Source organism: Pectinophora gossypiella, unplaced genomic scaffold (genome assembly GCF_024362695.1).
Source record: "Pectinophora gossypiella unplaced genomic scaffold, ilPecGoss1.1 Pgos_30, whole genome shotgun sequence".
NCBI classification, from domain to species: Eukaryota; Metazoa; Arthropoda; class Insecta; order Lepidoptera; family Gelechiidae; genus Pectinophora; species Pectinophora gossypiella.
This window is the reverse complement of record NW_026063240.1, coordinates 774,034-798,290: the sequence shown is the minus strand read 5'-3', so window position 1 is coordinate 798,290 and position 24,257 is coordinate 774,034. Positions and strand designations below refer to the sequence as shown.

Below are 24,257 nucleotides of genomic sequence, written 5' to 3'. Positions count from 1 at the left end.
ACGGGAATTAGCGGGAAAATCCTTTTGTATGAAAAATCTAAACCACTCAAGTTAGACTTTTGAAATTTGACATGCAGGTACCTTAGATAACGTAGAGGAGCACTAAGAAAGGAATTCCCGAAATTCCCACGGGAACGGGAATTAGCGGAAAAATATTTTTGTATGAAAAATCTAAACCATTCAAGTTAGATGTTTGAAATTTGTCATGCAGTTACCTTAGATACCGTAGAGGTGTACTAAGAAAGGAATTCCCGAAATTCCCACGGGAACGGGAATTAGCGGGAAAATCCTTTTGTATGAAAAATCTAAACCACTCAAGTTAGACGTTTGAAATTTGGCATGCAGGTACCATAGGTACCGTAGAGGTGCACTAAGAAAGGAATTCCCAAAATTCTCACAGGAACGGGAATTAGCGGGAAATACCTTTTGTATGAAAAATCTAAACCACTCAAGTTAGACATTTGAAATTTAGCATGCAGATACCTTAGGTACCGTGGAGGTGCACTAAGAAAGGAATTCCCGAAATTCTCACGAGAACGGGAATTAGCGGGAAAATCCTTTTGTATGAAAAATCTAAACCACTCAAGTTAGACGTTTGAAATTTGTCATGCAGGTACCTTAGGTACCTTGGAGGTGCACTAAGAAAGGCATTCCCGAAATTCCCACGGGAACGGGAATTGACGGGAAAATCCTTTTGTATGAAAAATCTAAACCATTCAAGTAAGATGTTTAAAATTTGGCACGCAGGTACCTTAGACACCGTAGAGGTGTACTAAGAAAGGAATTCCCGAAATTCCCACGGGAACGGGAATTAGCGGGAAAATCCTTTTGTATGAAAAATCTAAACCACTCAAGTTAGACGTTTGAAATTTGGCATGCAGGTACTTTAGTAAACTTAAAGCTTAGTTGCAACAGGATATTACAAAATTCCCACGGGAACGGTAGTTAGCGGGAAAAAACATTTGTATGAAAAAATCAAATCTAAATAAAAGGAGAAACTGACTGACTCAGTGACTGACATATCAACGCATAGCCTGAACGGCTAAATGTAGGCATTTGAAATTTGGAAGGGACATAGCTTAGGTACCGTAGAGGTGCACTAAGAAAGGAATTCCCGGAATTCCCACGGGAACGGAAATTAGCGGGAAAATCCTTTTGTATGAAAAATCTAAACCGCTTAAGTTAGACGCTTGAAATTTGGCATGCAGGTACTTTAGTTAACTTAAACCTTAGTTGCAACAGGATATTGCAAAATTCCCACGGAAACGGGAGTTAGCGGGAAAAAAACATTTGTATGAAAAAATCGAAACCGCGTAAGATAGATGTTTTCAATTCAATTCAATTAAATTATTTATTGCATTCCATGTAGTACAATGGGGTGTTACATAGGCATAGGAACTAAAACATGGACCCTGTAGGGCACAGCAACGTTGAAGGGAAGAGAGGAAGTGTGTATTAAAATTAAAACTCAATGAACAATCAATTAAAAAAAAATCAATTCAATCAATTGATTCAATCTAGCATGCATGCATACCTTAGTAAATATAAAGTTTATTTTTGGCTGTATTTTGAAAAATGAGAGTTATTGGGAAAAAAATTGTATGAAAAAATCTAAACTGCATAAGTTAGATGCTTGAAATTTGATATGCACTCCCACACACACAAAGATCTCTCTCTTATATAACACGCCACGCGGACGAAGTCGCGGGCAAAAGCTAGTATTTAAATAAACCCCTATGTGTGTTGATGACCGTGAATTTGGCTGAATCATCCAGCTCAACCTGATTATATGCCTGGGATAAATCTATTTTACTGAAGTATTGTGCCCCATTTAAACCTACTAGAATATCCTCTATCCTTGGCAACGGGAAACGATCGACCAAAAGCGCAGGGTTCAGGGTCAATTTATAGTCCGCGCAAATCCTAAGCGTACCGTCAGATTTATTCACTGGAACCAAAGGGGAGGCCCAGTCGGAGCTGTCGACGGGCTCGATGACACCGGCGCGTAGCATCTTGTCCAGCTCGGCGTCTACGCGCTCGCGCAGCGCATATGGCACCGGCCTCGCCCGGTGGAACACGGGCTCCGCGCCCTCGCGCACGCGCAGTGTTGCACACCCACCGCTGTACCGCCCCAACCCGCCATTGAACAGTTCTTTATACCTACCGAGCAAACAATGAATTTTGTTAGTCATCGATTTAGTTGTATTAATGTAGTTTGACTTAAACTCTGGGATCTGAACACCCAACTCTGCCAACCACTGCCTACCCAGCAGCGAGGTCGTCCCTCCCTCTATTATATAAAGGTCCAAGTGTTTTGTTTTTCGCCTGTACGTCACTTCGGGTTTGATAATACCAGTAGGACGTATTCTAGAACCATCATAAAACTTGATTACCGTATTACATGGTTGAATTGGCAAGTGAGCGAAGTATTTGTTATACGTGTCTTTGCTTATACACGATAACGCCGACCCAGTGTCTACCTCCATGCTAATATTTTTTTTCTCAACACACATTTGTACACTTACCGCCTTATAGTGTCTTAAACTCAAATGATGTAGGTATTCTTCCTCGTCATAGTCCGACGAACCATTCGCGTCCCAGAATCGTATCTCTCCCGACTCCTCCTGCGGGGACATCGGCGACATGGCGCCGCCCGCGCCCTCGTCTTCGTCGTAGTCTTCCTCCGCCTCGCCGTAATATACGCGACCCCGCTGGGCCCCGCGGTTTTGTGCGCTCCCCTGCGAAGCTGCACACATACGTCGCAAATGCCCCGGCCGCTTGCATCTGCTACAAATATAGTCCCGATAGCGGCACGAATTCCCGGAGTGTCGTTCCGACCCGCAGACTTTGCACGGTCCCGCCGCCTGGTTCCGCGAATCTGTCCGATTTGTTCCCGGCGACCCGCTATTGCGTAACCGACCTCGGCCGCGCTGACGCGTAGTTAATGCCATTGCGTTAATAGATGAATGCAAGGCGTTGGCGCTCGACCCGCCGCCGCCGCCGCAGCCTGCGCCCGCGCCTCCCGCACCCTGCTCCACCGCTGCCGCGTCCCTCTCCGCCGCTTCTAACGAGCTTGCAACCGTGACCGCATTACTGAAGGACAAGTCATCGTCCTCGGCGAATAACCTCTGCCTTATCACTTCACTCCTCATTCCACAGACAAACTGGTCTCGTAAATTTTCACTCAAACTGCTACCAAACTTACAGTTACGCGCTAATCTTTTTAATTCAGCCACATACCCCGCGATATTTTCTTCTACATTCTGTCTTCTCTGCCTGAAACGATACCGCTCCGCCAAAGCCGACGGGGACGGTTGTAGGTGTTTCCGCATAAGGTCGTCCGCCTCAGTGAAGGTCAAATCCTTTGGCTTCTTAGGACTAGCGAGGTTCACCAACAGTTCATACGCTTCCTCCCCCATAGTAGCGATCAACGTGGGTAACTTTAGGTCGTCTTTTACACTATTCACTACAAAGTACATTTCGAGTCTATCGATGTATGAAGACCAATTACCACACTTCACCTCGAACTCTCCCAACTTCCCGACTGAAGACATTGTCCAACCAATAATTGATATAAGTAATTATAAATATGCACGCGAACCTAATTTTACTCTCGTCGCCACTGTAATATACTCGCAGGGTAGACAGGGAAACGATAAATAATTACGCACGTCTAGCTTGAACCACGGTTTATTGCAAACTGGTGTTACCCACAAATACCTTATAAAATATAAGTACACTATACATACAATACGCTTACTAATGCACTTAATGACCGATACATTCTTAAACACACCATTATGCCACAAAATCGCTACACCCCCGTATGGGCGGCCTCGCAGTACACCTGTGGACAGGTCCATCATTGATTTAGCCGCGTAGCTGAAGTCCTGATGAATATTACCAAGAAAGGTTAAGTCGTCCGGCAATAACCAGGTTTCTTGTAGTGCTACAATATCTGCCATTTCACATAATTCTTTGACACAGTTTATACTTCGTTTAACATTTTTACAGTTATAACTGATAATTCTACTATTTTTAGCACTATCCATTAATATCTAGTTTATTTATATTACAAATTTGCGGACTATTCTCCTGCCTGTTGCGCTGAGACAATTGCACAAAGCGCCTAAATCTTATGCCATCCGGCCAGGTATTATCATCCAGGTACAAATGCTCGTTTCTTTTCAAAACAGTAAGTTTATAAGAATTATATGGTCGATCCTAATGAAGCGAGGTAATTTTTAGCTTTATTTTGGATAAACGACGACGGTGTGTACATGTCTCTAGCTTTAGTAAGTAGGGAAGTTAGGTAAGCAATTTCTTGATCGATTTCGTCGGCACTAGTAAAGGTTTTACTGGTTAAAGTGATGTGTTCATTAAGGTACCCACGAAAAGCCGTCCAATCGGTTTCGTTGTATCTGTAAACAGGATGTGAACAGATCTTTTGGCGACAGACAGTACCTCCAATGGCACAGATGACAGGTAGGTGATTTGAAGAAAGTGCCGATAGAACCACAGGGGTGTCTGTAATAGCTGTGTTTAGGGCTAGTACAAGGTCGGGATTAGACTGCTGATGTTCAACATTGTAGTGTACCAAAGTTGGTTGAGATGGGGCGTAGATTACATAGTCGCGATGGATCATATGTTCAAAGAGAGTATGTCCGTTAGGATTCATTTTACTGCTACACCATAGCGGATGCCGTGCGTTAATGTCACCCACAATAATTACATGATCACCCAAGGCAAACAAGATGTCTAAGTCACTATTGGTTAATGGCAGATTTGGTGATTGGTAGGTAGACATAATTGTGTATTTAACAGATGAAATGTGTATTGATATACCTACGGATTCTATATATTTAGTTTTAGGAGAAATAACCTTAGTATGTTCAATATCTGATTTAACATAAATGGCAACACCTTGGCCACGACTATCAATCAGTATGCTTGTCTTGGCGATAAGACTTGTACCCAGGGATGGAAATGTCTTTGGATGGGTTACATTTTGTTTCACAGACGGCAATTATGTCTGAAGAATGTTCAAGTACCGCTAGTTCGATTAATACTTGTAGCTTGTTACCTATGCCATCGGCATTCCAGAAGAGTATTTTAAGTTTGTCACTGAACATATTGACCAAGATGTGTCAAGACCAAGATTACTTTATCAACCATTGAAGCACATGAAGAGAACTTGTTCTTAATATTTTTAATGACGCCTAGAATATTGAGCACTTCGGATGTTACTGGATCTTGATGTTGTGGAGAAAATTCGTTTCCAAATAATGGAGTGGGTGTAGCTGTAGTTGTTGGTGGTGGGCGGTTACTGACGATATCTGCCCATGAAGTTCCAGTCTGACGGGTATTGCTTACAGGTGCTCTAGTTAGAAGAAATTGTTTTGACGTTTTAGCAGTTTCATCTTTTTTATTTTGAACTAGCTTTTGCCCGCGACTTCGTCCGCGTGGCGTGTTATATAAGAGAGAGATCTTTGTGTGTGTGGGAGTGCATACTTATGCAGTTTAGATTTTTTCATAAGTACATTTTTTTTTCCCAATAACTCCCATTTTTCAAAATACAGCCAAAAATAAACTTTATATTTACTAAGGTATGCATGCGTGCTAGATTGAATCAATTGATTGAATTGTTTTTTTTTTAATTGATTGTTCATTGAGTTTTAATTTTAATACACACTTCCTCTCTTCCCTTCAACGTTGCTGTGCCCTATAGGGTCCATGTTTTAGTTCCTATGCCTGTGTAACACCCTATTGTACTACATGGAATGCAATAAATAATTTAATTGAATTGAATTGAAAATATCTATCTTACGCGGTTTCGATTTTTTCATACAAATGTTTTTTTCCCACTAACTCCCGTTTCCGTGGGAATTTTGCAATATCCTGTTGCAACTAAGCTTTAAGTTAACTAAGGTACCTGCATGCCAAATTTCAAGCGTCTAACTTAAGCGGTTTAGATTTTTCATACAAAAAGATTTTCCCGCTAATTTCCGTTCCCGTGGGAATTCCGGGAATTCCTTTCTTAGTGCACCTCTACGGTACCTAAGCTATGTCCCTTCCAAATTTCAAATGCCTACGTTTAGCCGTTCAGGCTATGCGTTGATATATGTCAGTCACTGAGTCAGTCAGTTTCTCCTTTTATTTAGATTTGATTTTTTCATACAAATGTTTTTTCCCGCTAACTACCGTTCCCGTGGGAATTTTGTAATATCCTGTTGCAACTAAGCTTTAAGTTTACTAAAGTACCTGCATGCCAAATTTCAAACGTCTAACTTGAGTGGTTTAGATTTTTCATACAAAAGGATTTTCCCGCTAATTCCCGTTCCCGTGAGAATTTTGGGAATTCCTTTCTTAGTGCACCTCTACGGTACTTAAGGTACTTGCATGCCAAATTTCAATTGTCTAACTTGAGTGGTTTAGATTTTTCATACAAAAGGATTTTCCCGCTAACTACCGTTTCCGTGGGAATTTTGTAATATCCTGTTGCAACTAAGCTTTAAGTTTACTAAAGTACCTGCATGCCAAATTTCAATTGTCTAACTTGAGTGGTTTAGATTTTTCATACAAAAGGATTTTCCCGTTAATTCGCGTTCCCGTGGGAATTTCGGGAATTCCTTTCTTAGTGCACCTCCACGGTACCTAAGGTACCTGCATGACAAATTTCAAAGGTCTAACTTGAGTGGTTTAGATTTTTCATACAAAAGGATTTTCCCGCTAATTCCCGTTCTCGTGGGAATTTCGGGAATTCCTTTCTTAGTGCACCTCTACGGTACTTAAGGTATCTGCATGCCAAATTTCAAACGTCTAACTTGAGTGGTTTAGGTTTTTCATACAAAAGGATTTTCCCGCTAATTCCCGTTCCCTTGAGAATTTTGGGAATTCCTTTCTTAGTGCACCTCTACGGTACTTAAGGTACCTGCATGCCAAATTTCAATTGTCTAACTTGAGTGGTTTAGATTTTTCATACAAAAGGATTTTCCCGCTAATTCCCGTTCCCGTGGGAATTTCGGGAATTCCTTTCTTAGTACACCTCTACGGTATCTAAGGTACCTGCATGCCAAATTTCAAACGTCTAACTTGAGTGGTTTAGATTTTTCATACAAAAGAATTTCCCTTCACTACTCTGCTCCTATTGATTGTAGCGTGATGAAAAGTATACTATAACCTGTCCAGGAGTGTGAAGAATAATTGTACCAAGTTTCATTAAAATCCGTCTAGTAGTTTTTGTTTCTATAAGGAACATACAGACAGACAGACAGACAGACAGACAGACAAAAATTTTACTGATTGCATTTTTGGCATCAGTATCGACCACTTATCACCCCCTGATAGTTATTTTGAAAAAATATTTAATGTACAGAATTGACCTCTCTACAGATTTATTATAAGTATAGATTTGTTGGAGGTACTTCATGCGTTCTTTACATTTACTATAATTAGCAGGATGGTCCTCGTAACAGTTGCAACATTTAGCTTGCTCTTTGCGGTCTTTCTTAGGGTAGTCACGCGTGGAGTGATCGTCAGAGCATTTAACACATCTCTTAGGACGGTTACAGTTCCTCGAGGAGTGTCCAAATTGTTGGCAGCGGTAGCATTGAGTACCAAGAGATGCCTTCGGTCTAAATTTATCAATTTGTACAGCGCAACTACACAAATAGCGAATCTGTTTAAATTTACCAACGTCTGCGCCCATTGGTAGCTGAACCAGAAGGGATGGGTTTTGTGAAACCTTACCATCTTTGCTTTTTAAGACAGTGACAGTTACTTTGTCAAAACCTTTGGCAGATGACTCGCCACTAAGGTCGTTAGTTACACAGGCTGGTAGTCCTCTAATCACAACTTTGGCCGTTTTCTCGTCTTTCCTTGTAAATGTGTAAAATGGGATGTTTTCGTAACGAAATCCTTTGGTAAGAGAAGAATGTGCATCTGTAGTGTGTCAATGTATCTTACTACCACTGCGATATTGGAGATGAAAGTCTGTAGTGAAGCGAGACACTAGATCCAGTATAATTTGATGAGTCCAGCCTTCTCTAATATCAGATATCACTGGCGGCACACGAGCCTTTGGTTTTATAGTAATATTGGTTCTATCATCATCTGCGTAGCTGCAGCCACTGCCTTGTTCTTTGAGACCATCAAATCGATTTTGGGTTTTCAGCGTTGGGGCTTTCGGAAGTCTTGATCTGTGTGCTGGTCGCTTGGGTAAATTCCAGTCTTCGGTTTCGTCACGCGATCTTTTACTCGCTTGACTATCTACTGAGTTGCTTCTTATGACAAAACACTCCATGGTAGCACGAGGGTCGATAATCGATAATAGACTTTTTCCATCACTAGTGCACAACACAAAGCGAAGAACTATTTAACCAGAAAGACGTGCGCTCACTAGAACCGCTGGCGGCACAAAAAAAAAAAACGTGCTATCCTGAAAGTCGCAACATTTCGACCATTTTTATACCCGACATGCAAATTATACGAAGAATTTAATGTTTTAACGGTTCGCCAATTATTTATTGCTTGTATCATTCTCAGGAAGCACTCTGAGCTGACTTTTGATCCAGCTTTCACACACGACCTTGTATATCCAAGAAAATCGCATAAAACTGCTTTCGCCAAAAGATTCTATACTTTCCTTGCCCCTTTCCTATATAATAAATGCAATTCACTCATCAAAATTTATCCGGTAAATGTACACCAATGTTCATAGTTACTCAAACTAAACTATAATGAAACAGAAAAAATATTGGAAGTAATCTCATAGTATAATGCAGTTATGCACTCTCATACAATTAATTATTATGTGCATATTCAGACTGGCTATTATGTTTGATACTGGATACTGTGACCACTGTGTTGCTGGTTGTTCTGGCTGATTTGGTGGGTACTAGAATAGTGGAACACAGTATTGACTGATTCTGATCCCAAGTTGACCTAACGTAGGGCTATCTCTGGTTCCCACCGAATTTGCACTTAGTCGCACACACACTCACACACACGCACACTCACATACACATAGACACACACATACACACACACCACACACACACACACACACACACACTTCAGTTGCAGCTGTTTTTATTGTTATTTCCCTTTTTTTTAATTTTGTATACCTTCTGCAAATACTTGGAAATCGTTAATAATGTTACTTGCCATTATTGTTTTCCGGAGGTGGAGACCTGGAGTCCTAAAATACAGGTTATCCTAGTTTAGGCTCCAGCCTCTACAATACCTGTATTGTGTAACAACATTGTTATATTATTAAGTACCAATGTAAGTTTTGTGGAGGTAATAAAGTTTATTTACTTACTTACTTATTCAGTAGTAAACTTGCTTTACCATCTTTTACATATTGATAACATATTACAACTTGACAATAACAATTAAAAGTAAACATAACCTTCAACAAACAAAATTGATTTAAAAACACTGTTGTTTCTTTTATTGTTTTGAAAAATATTTACAGGGATAGACTGAGAATTGATGTTGTGTGATAATTACACTTATTTGGTTTATATTTAATGGAAAATTTGTACATATTTTAGAAAATAAGTTTTGGAGGCAGACGGGTACATTTTGAAACATAAATTTACTTCAGTTTACTTCAAACCTCTTTTCAATCTTGAAATTATAACTCAAAAACACAACCATGGATATCCATACTTTTTATTTACATTCACTGATTTCCGTGATGAATTAATATATGAAGTGAGTATTCGTGCTGAAGCACCAGCTGATACTGATCTCAAATTGAAGAAACAGCTTAGGGAGTTGATCACTGGTTTCTCTCCGGATGAAATAATGGACGATGAACGAAAACCACAGGCTGAATTCCCAATCATCACCGAAAAGCTGAAGGAGCTGCAGGCAAAACTTGATTTAGCAGTGAAGTCTAGGGACCGTCATCACCTTATGCGTGCTAGGGCTTTATATAATCATCTTCATCACCGTCTTGAGCGTGTAGTATGCACGGAGTCTGTCGATAGGGACATAAAATTGAAGCTGAATAAAAATCTTACAGCTTGCGGTCACTCATTGGAGAAATTGTTGACAACAAAAAACGTCATCGACCCAGAAGAGGAAAACCGGGTAAAAGGGACAGATGGTTCAGCAATTAATTTAATGAAGTGGAACATTAAATTCGACGGCCGTACGAGTCCACATACGTTCTTGCAATCCATAAGTGAACGCGCCTCAGCGTTCGGAGTTAGTGACAATGTACTTTTCAAGTCCGCCTTTTGTTTCTTTTCGGACCAAGGTCTTCTATGGTACAGAGGTGTTAAGGAGCAGGTTTCGTCTTGGCAGGAATTGAGTGAGCTTTTAGTCCAAGAATTCGCACCCGTTGATTTTGATTATCGTTTGCTGGGGGAGATTAGGGCTCGCACCCAAGGACAGGATGAACCAACACACATCTATTTTGCAGTCATGAACTGTATGTTTTCACAATTGAAACGACCTTTTTCAGATAGTGACAAATTAGAAATTTTAATACACAATATTAGGTACGTTTTTAGTGAGCAGTTAGCATTGCACGACATAGCTACGATAGCTGAACTAAAAGAAAAATGCCGTAAAATAGAATCTGCGCGACAAATGACACAGCTGTTTGTCGAACCACCTAAGCAGTCTAGTTAGAACAATGACTTGGTTTACAAAGGCAAAACGAAACCTGTAATGCCCGTCAGCGAATCCGCCGATGTTAGGGAAACGGAATAGGTCTCGGCAGTTCAGCCACCAATTCAGGCTCAAACTTTTAGGCAGCGACAACCGACAAATAATGAAAAGCCTGGTAGTTATAGGACAAAATCTGCGGCTAACAAATCAGTATTTTGTAAAAAATGTAAGGTGTCTACTCACTCAACCGTAAGGTGTAGGGACAAGACAGTTAAACGTTTTAAATGCGGTCATTTAGGGTTTACGGTAAGGTCGTGCCCAAAATGTAACAACCCAAAAAACTAGGTTGCTCGGACAATAACGCCGATCCTCCATCAAAGGTCGAAGATGGGGATTGGAAACATTGGTTACAGGTAGTAACTAATTATTTTAAGCTGAACAACGTAGCTTCCGTTTTGTTCGAGCCCAATGATGATGACGTTTGACCATATTTAAAACTTAATGTCCTAGATTTGACAATTTATGGATTACTGGACTCAGGTGCAGCAATTTCAATTTTAGGTAATGGAGCACATACGTATTTTGAGTCATTAGGTTTCACAGTACAAACTAGTAAAGAAACTAATGTTACTGTTGCGGATGGTTCCCAGTGTACCTCAATAGGATTTTTAATGTTGCCCATTTCATTTAATGGTGTAACCAAAATATTGAAGTTTTTTATAATACCCAGTATTAAATTAAATGTTATTTTAGGCGTAGACTTTTGGCGGGCATACAATTTGATGCCAGAAATTTTTGAAAGTGTTTCCTACATGAGAGGTCCACAAAAGATTGTAAAAATGCCAGTCAACTCTATACAAGCTTATGACAGTCTTCCCAATGATCACCAGGAGTTAGCGGAGCTTATGATAACGAAATTTCATGACATTTCTTTTGAGCGCAAGGGTTTAGGTAGGACGCATCTTACTCAGCATGTCATCGACACTGGGGTTGCACCACCGGTCAAGTGTAGACCTTATCCCATGTCACCGGAAAAGCAGAAGGAACTACATAAGGAATTGGACAGGATGCTGGAGTTGGACGTCGTCGCTCTGAGCGAGAGTCCATGGAACAATCCAGTCCTTATGGTTCCTAAAGCTGACGGTACATGGCGATTTTGTCTGGACTGCCGGAGGTTCAACTCTGTGACGAAAGGCGATGCTTATGCCATTCCCTACATACCCCAGATATTGGATAGCCTCAAGAATGCCAAATATATCAGTTCTGTGGATTTTAAATCGAGCTTTTGGCAAATTCCACTCGACCCTAGCTCACAGGAGAAGACGAGTTTTACAGTGCCTGGTAGGGGGTTGTTTAAATTTAAAGTTATGCCATTCGGCCTATGCGGAGCTCCTGCTCGCCAACAACGGCTCATGGGCATGTTGTTTGGACATCCTTTCTGCAGTGACGTAACTACAGGCATGATATTCGTGTACATCGACGACATTATAGTAGTTGTTGAGGATCTGGAAACGCACATACTTCTGTTAAAAAGGCTTCACGATAGGATACACAGCGCCAATTTAACTATTAACTTTGAAAAGAGCAAATTCTTCCGAAGCTCCTTAAAATATCTGGGATATGTAGTGGATGAGTTTGGGCTTAGGACGGATCCCGATAAGGTTCGTGCTGTTCTGGAGTTTCCGGTACCCAAAAGTCCGAAAGAACTAAAAACCTTTCTAGGTGTTTGTTCCTGGTACCGTAGGTTTATTAGGAATTTTTCCACCATTGCGGCACCTTTAAACGCTCTTACCAGCTCAAAAACTAAATTTATCTGGAACCAAGATGCAGAAAACGCTTTTGTTACTTTAAAAAACACTTTAGTTTCAGCTCCAATTTTAGCCTGACCTGATTTTAGTAAACCATTTTCAGTTCACTGCGATGCATCGAATTTTGGCGTAGGAGGTGTGTTAGCGCAGAATATTGATGGCCATGACCATGACCTATCGCTTATATCAGCAGATCCCTTAACAAAAACGAACGTAACTATAGTGCTACTGAAAGGGAGGCGTTAGCAGTTGTGTACGCGGTGTAATGTATGTGGGTATCTTTCTGTTGTTTATTATTATAATTGTTATGAGGGTAGTTTTCACTTGCTCTCTCTTCGAATATATGTGTCGTATCGAACGGACGTGTTTCATTGTGTTCTCCTGAAACCCAAACTTGTAGACTTTACAGTCAGAAAATGTCGATCGGGAAGTTAGGTCCGTTCGACCTTGACAAGGACAATTGGGATCTATACGTGGATCGACTAGAACAATATTTTATCGCTAATGACATTAAAGAGGCGGTGAAAGTGGCAACTTTAATAACTGTTATCGGTAGTGACGCTTATGAGCTTATGGTAAATTTATGTACACCGGAAAAACCATCAACAAAGTCATTTTCGCAATTAGTGAAGGTTATGAAGACTCACTTACAACCTAGGCCAAGTCTATTAGCAGAGCGGTTCAAATTTAGGCAACGATCACAAAAGAGGGGTGAAAAGATTGCGGACTACGCCGCCGAGTTAAAAAAACTGACAAAGGACTGTGGGTTTACTTCGTCTACATTAAAGGAGAACCTGCGTGATCAGTTTGTGTGCGGTCTAATTAGTGACGCTATCCGCCAACGGTTGTTCACGGAGGACGGGATCGAGTTCGATAAGGCATATCAGCTGGCGGTGACGATGGAAACGGCTGAGACGGATGCAGCCATGGTAGAAGGCCGTACCAGGGGAGGTGACGGTATACCACTGGCTAGCACATCGGTAAATCAGTTATCATCAGCGCGACGACGGGAGCAAACAGTAGCACGAGAGCACCGCGTAAACAAAAGCGGCGGCAGCGGGCCGGGGGAGGCCGGAGCTAACGGCAGTCGTTCAACGCGTGAGTCAGTTTGGCGCGGTAGTGCAAGTGGCACAAGCGCAGCGGCGAGCGGGAAGCGTCAGTTCACCAAACAGGTGACATCGGCGGGAGGAGCCGCGGGTCGTTGTGCAGCCTGTGGAGGGCAGCATACTACTAATACGTGCAGATTTCGAGTTTACGTATGTAGAATTTGCAACCAACAGGGACATCTAAAAAAGGTGTGTCCTAATGTTTTGAACGGAGCATCGCCATCGTCGCTTTATAATGTACATGAAGAACAGATAAAGTTCCAAGACAGTGGTAGCAGTGACAGTGACGAGGTAAATAATCCATACTAATATTATAAATGCGAAAGTAACTCTGTCTGTCTGTCTGTCTGTCTGTCTGTTACTCTTTCACGCCTAAACGGCTCAACGGATTTTGATGAAATTTGGTATGGTGATAGATGATAACCTAGAAATGGTCATAGGCTATAAATAATCACGCCATCGTTCTTAGGGGGTAGGCAGTTGGCAGATAACTAAATTGATTTAGTGATTTGTAGTCGTTTTTGTTGGGACTTTTGCTCTTTCACGTCTAAACGGCTGAACGGATTTTAATGAAATTTAGTAAGGTAATAGTTGGTTATCTACAAACGGTTGTACGATCAAATTGATCACGTCATCGTACTTAGGGGGTAGGAAGTAGGCAGAAAACTGAATTGAGTTAGTGATTTTTTTATGGTTTTTGCTGGGAGTTTTGTCTATCATGCCTAAACGGCTCAACGGATTTTGATGAAATTTAGTTAGCTGATAGATAGTAATCTAGAAAAGGATATGGCCTATTAATATTTATGCTATCGTACTTAAGGCGTAGGCAGTAGACAGAAAACTAGGTTAGTGATTTTTAATTGTTTGTTTTAAAAGTTTGCCTCATTCACGCCTTAACGTCTGAACGGAATTTTATAAGACTTGGTTAATTTAAAGATAGGATCTTAGGCACGGACACAGGCTACTTTTTATGGCGGGAAAATACCTCATTCCCGCGGAAATCTAGATTTCGTGATCGTGTCAAGAAGCGCATGACGCCATAGCTACTGGAATGATTTCGATGTTTTTTTTTAAACTGAGTGACCTCAAGTTAGTATTTGATCACTTTTCTAACTTAGAGGGTAGGTAGGCGCCATAATTTAGGGAATTTATGATAAAATTTTGATGCAACTGTCTTTATTAAACAGGTATATCTCATTCCTACAGGAACCTACACATAGCTATAGCTAGCTATCTATTAACATTAAAACTCTTTCTAGAATCACATTACGCCAATTAATTGATCTGATTTGTATAAGTTTTTTATTCAACTGACTGTTACATTACATACAGATAAAATCTAATTACTTACACCACATAATTAATATAGTACTACATGACTAGCTACGCTCTAAACTTGAGGAGGTAATTCGATAGACATTTATACGAACTTTAAGCCCAGTAATCAATCATAGTAATAAGGTAATACTCATTTTAGACAAAGAAAGGGATAGGTAATCAGTTCGTCAACGAAATTATAACACCTACACTTAGTTTGTTTACTATTTAACGAGGGAAAATAATCTATACTTATAATAAATCTGTAGAGAGGTCAATTCTGTACATTAAATATTTTTTCAAAATAACTATCAGAGGGTGATAAGTGATCGATACTGATGCCAAAAATGCAATCAGTAAAATTTTTGTCTGTCTGTCTGTCTGTCTGTCTGTATGTTCCTTATAGAAACAAAAACTACTGGACGGATTTTAATGAAACTTGGTACAATTATTCTTCACACTCCTGGACAGGTCATAGTATACTTTTCATCACGCTACAATCAATAGGAGCAGAGTAGTGAAGGGAAATCCTTTTGTATGAAAAACCTGAACCACTCAAGTTAGACGTTTGAAATTTGGCATGCAGGTACCTTAGATACCGTAGAGGTGCACTAAGAAAGGAATTCCCGAAATTCCTACGGGAACGGGAATTAGCGGGAAAATCCTTTTGTATGAAAAATCTAAACCACTCAAGTTAGACTTTTGAAATTTGGCATGCAGGTACCTTAGATAACGTAGAGGAGCACTAAGAAAGGAATTCCCGAAATTCCCACGGGAACGGGAATTAGCGGAAAAATATTTTTGTATGAAAAATCTAAACCATTCAAGTTAGATGTTTGAAATTTGTCATGCAGTTACCTTAGATACCGTAGAGGTGTACTAAGAAAGGAATTCCCGAAATTCCCACGGGAACGGGAATTAGCGGGAAAATCCTTTTGTATGAAAAATCTAAACCACTCAAGTTAGACGTTTGAAATTTGGCATGCAGGTACCATAGGTACCGTAGAGGTGCACTAAGAAAGGAATTCCCAAAATTCTCACAGGAACGGGAATTAGCGGGAAATACCTTTTGTATGAAAAATCTAAACCACTCAAGTTAGACATTTGAAATTTAGCATGCAGATACCTTAGGTACCGTGGAGGTGCACTAAGAAAGGAATTCCCGAAATTCTCACGAGAACGGGAATTAGCGGGAAAATCCTTTTGTATGAAAAATCTAAACCACTCAAGTTAGACGTTTGAAATTTGTCATGCAGGTACCTTAGGTACCTTGGAGGTGCACTAAGAAAGGAATTCCCGAAATTCCCACGGGAACGGGAATTGACGGGAAAATCCTTTTGTATGAAAAATCTAAACCATTCAAGTAAGATGTTTAAAATTTGGCACGCAGGTACCTTAGACACCGTAGAGGTATACTAAGAAAGGAATTCCCGAAATTCCCACGGGAACAGGAATTAGCGGGAAAATCCTTTTGTATGAAAAATCTAAACCACTCAAGTTAGACGTTTGAAATTTGGCATGCAGGTACTTTAGTAAACTTAAAGCTTAGTTGCAACAGGATATTACAAAATTCCCACGGGAACGGTAGTTAGCGGGAAAAAACATTTGTATGAAAAAATCAAATCTAAATAAAAGGAGAAACTGACTGACTCAGTGACTGACATATCAACGCATAGCCTGAACGGCTAAATGTAGGCATTTGAAATTTGGAAGGGACATAGCTTAGGTACCGTAGAGGTGCACTAAGAAAGGAATTCCCGGAATTCCCACGGGAACGGAAATTAGCGGGAAAATCCTTTTGTATGAAAAATCTAAACCGCTTAAGTTAGACGCTTGAAATTTGGCATGCAGGTACTTTAGTTAACTTAAACCTTAGTTGCAACAGGATATTGCAAAATTCCCACGGAAACGGGAGTTAGCGGGAAAAAAACATTTGTATGAAAAAATCGAAACCGCGTAAGATAGATGTTTTCAATTCAATTCAATTAAATTATTTATTGCATTCCATGTAGTACAATGGGGTGTTACATAGGCATAGGAACTAAAACATGGACCCTGTAGGGCACAGCAACGTTGAAGGGAAGAGAGGAAGTGTGTATTAAAATTAAAACTCAATGAACAATCAATTAAAAAAAAATCAATTCAATCAATTGATTCAATCTAGCATGCATGCATACCTTAGTAAATATAAAGTTTATTTTTGGCTGTATTTTGAAAAATGAGAGTTATTGGGAAAAAAATTGTATGAAAAAATCTAAACTGCATAAGTTAGATGCTTGAAATTTGATATGCACTCCCACACACACAAAGATCTCTCTCTTAATAACACGCCACGCGGACGAAGTCGCGGGCAAAAGCTAGTTATTCTATAAACATTAAAAAATTATCAGATTTTAAACCATACACTGTAAACGTCATGATAAACAATAAGAACCTGTCTATGGAGATAGATACCGGCAGTGCGATTTCTTGTATAAGTAATGATTGTTATAGAAAAATGTTTTCGGATTGTGAGTTAAAACAAAGTAGTTTGTGTTTACGTTACTATACTGGGGAGATTGTAAAACCGGTAGGCATTGTGACAACTAGTGTTGGTTATAATGGAAGATGTAAACAGTTAGATTTACATGTTATAAATGGAGGAAAAACTAATCTGTTAGGTAGACAATGGTTGAGCGAGTTAGGTATTGAAGTGACACCGAAAAGGACTAGTCATAATAATTTAAATAATTTAGAAACGGCTTTTAATTTTAAGGAATTTAGTTCCAGATACAGTGATGTGTTTGCCGAGGGACTGGGGAGATTCACTGGCGGAAAGGTGGGGTTCCGGCTGCGGAAGGACGCGCGGCCCGTGTTCCTTCGCGCCCGTCCTCTGGCGTATGCGCTGCGCGAGCCGGTGGAGCGCGCGCTGGACTCGCTGGTGAGGGACGGAGTGATCACGCCGGTGAGCTCGTCCGACTGGGCTACGCCAATAGTACCGGTCATGAAGAAAGATGGCACTATTAGGGTATGTGGCGATTTTAAGATAACCTTGAATAAATGTGTAGAGGTGGATCGTTTTCCTTTACCGCGCGTCGAGGATTTACTAGCTAAGCTACATGGTGGCGATAAGTTTTCGAAGATTGATTTGTCGCAGGCCTATGCGCAATTCGAATTAGATGAATCTAAGATATATACAGTGATTAATACGCATAAGGGTCTTTTTAGGTATAACCGTTTAATTTATGGCTTAGCCTCGAGTCCGGGTATCTTTCAAAGAAAGTTAGAAGAGATGTTTGCGGACCTGCCTAGGGTGGGTGTATTCCTCGATGACGTCATCATTACGGGAGTTAACGATCGCACACATCTCGCGACACTTAATGAGGTGTTTAGGAGGTTGCAGAGGTACGGTTTAAAGGTAGCAAAAGAGAAGTGTACATTCTTTGCCGAATCAGTTACCTATTTGGGCTTTGTAATTAGTAAAAAAGGGGTTCATACTTTGCCGGAGAAGATTGAGGCTATAAAAAATGTTTCAACTCCTACTAATGTAAACGAGTTGCGTTCATTTTTAGGACTAGTAATGTACTATGCAAAGTTTGTACCAAATATTAGCACGTTATTGGCTCCTCTATACACTCTATTAAAGAAAGAGGTGAAGTTTATTTGGAACGAACAAGCGGAACAAGCTTTTAATGCGGTAAAAGCGTTACTGATCTCTAGTAAGGTCCTGGCGCACTACGACCCCGCACTGCCGCTGGTGCTGACTACAGACGCGAGCGGCGTGGGGGTGGGCGCCGTCATCTCGCACCTCACAGCCGCTGGGGAGCGCCCGGTCGCGTACGCATCGCGCTCACTAAACAACGCCGAGAAAGGGTATTCGCAGATAGAAAGGGAGGCGCTTGCTATCATATATGGAGTACGGAAGTTCCATCAATACCTATACGGTAGAAAGTTTACACTGCGCACAGACCATAAACCGCTCGTTACAATTTTCGGAGACAAAACAGGGATACCGGTGATGGCGGCGAGCAGGATGCAGCGCTGGGCGGTGATATTAGCTGGTTACAATTACGATATTGAGTATGTACGCAGTGAAAAGAATGCAGCGGACGCGTTGTCTAGATTACCGGTAGGGTTAGCAAAAAAAGAAGGCTTGGAGATAACTTACCTTAATTTCGTACAAAATTTTATGCCGATTACTAGGAAAACTGTACAAGAACACCTCGAGAGAGACGAAACCATGAAGAAGATTATTTATTTTGTGAGAACGGGCTGGCCTGCAAAGTGTACAGACGAAGACATAAAACCGTTTTTCATGCGTCGTAATGAGTTATACTTGGATTTAGGGTGTATAGTATGGGGTTATAGATTAGTTATACCTAGTACACTGAGGGAAACACTGTTAAAAGAGTTACATTTGGGGCATATGGGTATAGTAAAAATGAAAAGTTTAGCTCGCAGTGTCATGTGGTGGCCGGGTATCGACGCCGACATCGAGCGTGCCTGCAAGGAGTGCGTCGCATGTGCGATGGAGAACCCGGCGCCACCACATGCGCCGCCGCAACCTTGGCCTTATCCAGCAGAACCGTGGACGAGGCTGCATATTGATTTTTTAGGTCCCTTTCACGGCAGTATGTTTCTAGTAATGATAGATGCAACAACTAAATGGTTGGAAGTATACCAGATGCAAAGAACAACGGCTGGTGCGGTTATTAAAGTGATGAGGGAGGTATTTGCACGTTTTGGATTACCAAAAGAAATTGCATCAGACAACGGACCCCCATTTACTAGCAAAGAATATGGCGACTTTTTGACAGGTAACGGTATTAAAAAAACCCTAATATCAGCTTATCATCCATCATCGAATGGCGCAGCAGAGGGTGCCGTTAAACTATGTAAACGAGCGGTAAAAAAATCATTGCGCGACGGGTGCGAAGTTGACGTTGCGTTGCAAGCATATTTAATGGCGTACAGGAACGTACAGCATAGCACGACAGGGGCATCCCCAGCTATGCTTTTATGCTTTACTTTCCTTAGATTACGAATCAACAGAAGAGCTTTTAAAATAGAATAGTTATTTTTATTTTTATGTTTTTCCTTTAAGTACATCTTTTTCTAAATATTTTTCTTATACTTACCCACTGTATTAATAAATTGTCTTATTAAAAAGGATGCCTAATTTAAGGATAAATTGTAATTCCTATTTAATTGGTTCCCCAAGACACAGGCTTAGCCTAGTTTGGGGACCCCTGTTTAATTAAGCAATGTTATTATCTGTATTTTTGTAATTGCACTTGTTTTTATTGTTTAACTATATTTTGTCATTGTGTTGTTGTAAGTTTTGTGCAATAAAAGATTATTATTATTATTATTATTATTATTATTATTATTATTATTATTATTACAACGTCGACAGTTACGCTCAAGGTTAGATTTGCTAAAAGGAGACAGACAAGTTGAGGATAAGGTACGGGAAGCGCAGCGTAAACAGGCGCTAAACGCGGGTGGTACTAATAGGGAGTTTAGTGTTGGGGATTGCGTCTGGACTAGGAATTATGCAGGAGGAAGGAGATGGTTAGAAGGACAGGTCGAACGAAAGGTCGGGTCACGTAATTATATTGTCAGTAGGGAAGACGGTCCACCGCTCAACAGACACGTAGATCAAATAAAAAGTAGAGGGGTGACTTATAATGCGCCAGTGCCCACACCGTGTGAGACAGACTGTATGGATACTCTGTTAGCGAGTCCAGGGACAGAAAGGGCAGAGGGTTCGGAGTGTTCGGACGTGCCCGCACACTCCGTACCGCCAGCAAGCTCGGACGCGTCCGTGCTATCCGCACCGCCGCCACCAGTGAATATCCCGGGGCCCACACTTAGACCTAGGCATTTATTAAGACCAGTTCATAGATATGGTTTAGATATAGATTAAGGGACGGTTGTTTGTAAAATATGTTTAGAATTTTTGGATATCAGTGTCTGCGTCACCTATATGTAAGTAATTGTATTGTTATTTATAAATGTTACTATGAGTGTTAGTTAAGGGTGAGGGTGTAATGTATGTGGGTATCTTTCTGTTGTTTATTATTATAATTGTTATGAGGGTAGTTTTCACTTGCTCTCTCTTCGAATATATGTGTCGTATCGAACGGACGTGTTTCATTGTGTTCTCCTGAAACCCAAACTTGTAGACTTTACACGCGGTAAAGAAATTTGAACCATATTTGGGTACTAGACCATTCACCGTCTTAACAGATCACGCTTCACTTAGGTGGTTCATGAATTTGGAGAATCCTACGGGACGCTTAGCTCGTTGGGGTTGTAGGTTATCCCAATTTAATTTTACAATCGAGCATAGGAAAGGGATGGATAATATCGTCCCTGATGCCCTCTCACGATTGCTGCATGTGGATGCCATCGATGCTCCAAATGCAGGAACCGGTGATGAGTGGTATGATAAGGTTTACTCTGGATGTACGGCTTATCCCAAAAAATATCCCAATTATCGCGTCGAAAATGGTACTCTTCTACGATACAGCAAGGGTAAGTATGCCCTGACTCAGGAGTTTCATTGGAAGATTGTTGTGCCAAAGTCAAACCGTCTGCAGGTCATGTCCGAAAACCACGAACCACCGACCTCGGCACACCTCGGAGTGTTTAAAACGCACCGTAGGTTGTGTTTGAGGTATTTCTGGCCAGGAATGTACCGCGACGTGCTTGATTTTGTCAACAAATGTCGTATTTGTTCCGCTTATAAGCACAGGACCAAACTCACTCCTGGGATCATGGGTCAGCCTAAGCAGTGCTATAGGCCGTTTCAAGCTGTATCCGTAGATTTGGTAGGACCTCTTCCACGATCACGTTCGGGTTACATGCACCTTTTAGTAGTAACATGCTGTGTTTCAAAGTACACCATGTTATTTCCACTTCGTCGAGCGACTAGTGCTGCAGTAGCTAAAAACTTTGAGAATTATGTGCTTCTAGCTCACGGGATTCCTGAAACTGTAATTACCGACAATGGGGTTCAATTCACGGGATCAGAATTCAGTGGCCTTCTCAAGAAGTACAATATTCCACGAGTTCACTACGGGCCTAGGTATACGCCACAGATTAACATGGTGGAAAGGTACAACATAACAGTCATGACAGCTGTTTCGTCTTATGTAGCTGACGATCATAGGACATGGGATCTCCATTTATTTAACGTGCAGTTTGCAATAAATAGTGCGGTAAATGAAACGACTGGTTTCAGTCCATTCTTATTAGTCCATGGCCGGGAACCAATTATTAACGGTTCCTTTTATAAAAATGACGATAGGGAATATGAGGTCTCTCATGTAGGCAGTCGTGATTGTGGGCTACGAGATTTAAGGGATACGACACTCTGTTTTGACTTGACGAGATGTACAGTCATGAGCAATATAATGTACCCACTTTAGGACTCTGTCGCACTAACATATTGGACACTTAGTGAGACTTACAGTTCAATTTGTCAAAAAAGTTAATGTGACATGGTACCAAACTGTATACATATTAATGCTCGTGACCGTACATAAGTTTCGTTTTAGAGGCGTTCAGAACCAACCCTGCATCATGAGACCATTAAGCAAAATTAGTGAAGTCTTCTTGTAAGTGTCGAAGGGCTAAGGTTATGTCTTTGTCAGCCGCTAGTAAACAAGTGTCATCTGCGAATTGGTACACCTGACAAAATTTTATGACGTTTGTTACATTATTGACGTATGTCAGATAGTGCAAAGGGCCTAGTACTGAACCTTGTGCTGTGCCGTGAGTCACGCTTTGCTTCGTACTTATGGCATCTGCGACGTTAACACTATATGACCTCTCCTTTACGTAATCTTCGCACCATTTTAAAAGTGGACCCCGCACTCCGCATTCGTCTAGTCTATCGGTAAGTAGATCATGTCTTAAAGTGTCAAAAGCCTTACTATAGTCAATAAATACTACAAGAAAGTGGTTTTTAATGTTGAGATGTCCATTTACATCTTCAGTAAACAAGGATAGAAGTTGTGTAGTGCTTTTTGACTGTTGAAATCCATATTGTCTTTTATTCAGTATAAGGTGTTTCCTATAGAAAGTTTGAATTTGTTGACTTATGTATTTTTCAACTATTTTGTCAAGTATGGGGAGAATAGTAATGGGTCGGTAGTTGTCGTAGTCGGATTTACTTCCTTTTTTATACAGAGTGTTAGTGACGTCGTAACGAGAACTTTGAGGGATGATTGAGACCATGATTCTGAGATGATATGAAGTGGAAGTTGTAAATGTTTGTTTCCTTTTGTTGGTTGCCTGGAAGAAATTGCTCTAGAGCAATAAGGCCGCCCAAATTGTACTGTATTCATGTGTTATGTCTGATTGTTGAAATTCTAGTTCTGTGCAATAAAGTATATTTGATTTGATTTGATTTGATTTGGAATTTTCCGTCGCAAAAGTATGGAACAGAAAATAATAAAAAGAAAAACAAAAATTTTCATGAATTTTCCGACTGAAAATTCCACTTGATATCAACTCAGAATCATGGTCTGAATCATCCCCTTCAGTATTCGTTACGGTGTCACTAATACCCATACCTACTTGTATGAGTACAGTATGTACTTGTGCGGGGTGTAAGTGACATCGTAACGAATACTGAGGGGGATGAAACAGCTGATTATTCTGAGTTAATATAAAGTGGAATTTTTCATCGCAAAAGTATAGAATTGAAGATAACATTAAAAAACTAAAAAAAAAACATGAATTTTGCGACGGAAAATTCCACTTGCTATGAACTCAGAACCATGGTCTGAATCATCCCCCTCAGTATTCGTTACGATGTCACTAACACCCTGTATATGGGCCTAACAATTCCCGTTTTTAATTCATTCGGATATTTTGCATTTTCAATACTACAATTAATGAAGTTAGCTATAGCTCCCGAAAGTTTTTCAACAATAGATTTAACGTCAATAGCTCTAATTTTGTCAACGCCTGGTGCTTTATTAGTGTTGATGGTCTTTACTATTTTAAATACTGAAAAGGGAGTAGCTTTTTGAAAACGTAATGTAACATTCGCGGGTAGTGTATATGTTTCGGGGGATAACAGGGGCCGACTGCAGGTGGGTACTATATTTGCGACACTTCTTTTAAAAGTATTGGCAAAGTTGTTGGAGATATCTATTGGTTTAACATTATTGTTTTCGAAAGCACTCAGTATTATATCATCAATAGAATTATTTATTCTACCGGTAATTCTATTTAATATTTGCCAGAGTTTAAATTGATTGTTTTTATTGTTGTGTATGTCCTTTTTGAGATGAGTGTTCTTTGATTTTTGTATTACTTTATTTGCATAGTTCCTAGCTTTATTGTATTTTTGTTTTATTATCATATCATTAGTATTTTCCAGCCATAAACCAAACCAATAATC

General features: G+C 40.4%; 2 protein-coding genes across 2 annotated transcripts; one reads left to right on the top strand and one right to left on the bottom strand.

Annotated features, from left to right (window-relative positions):
• Positions 1-2,084: 2,084 nt before the first annotated feature.
• Positions 2,085-3,554, bottom strand: LOC126380882 (uncharacterized). Its single transcript, XM_050030463.1, has 2 exons — positions 2,526-3,554; positions 2,085-2,160 (listed from the first exon to the last, which is right to left on the bottom strand). The coding sequence occupies exons 1-2, from the start codon at positions 3,552-3,554 to the stop codon at positions 2,155-2,157; spliced, it is 1,035 nt and encodes a 344-aa protein (XP_049886420.1). The 3' UTR covers positions 2,085-2,154.
• A 9,296-nt stretch (positions 3,555-12,850) lies between these two features.
• LOC126380881 (uncharacterized) lies at positions 12,851-13,849 on the top strand. The gene has a single exon (XM_050030462.1). The coding sequence runs from the start codon at positions 12,851-12,853 to the stop codon at positions 13,847-13,849; it is 999 nt and encodes a 332-aa protein (XP_049886419.1).
• Positions 13,850-24,257: the final 10,408 nt, after the last annotated feature.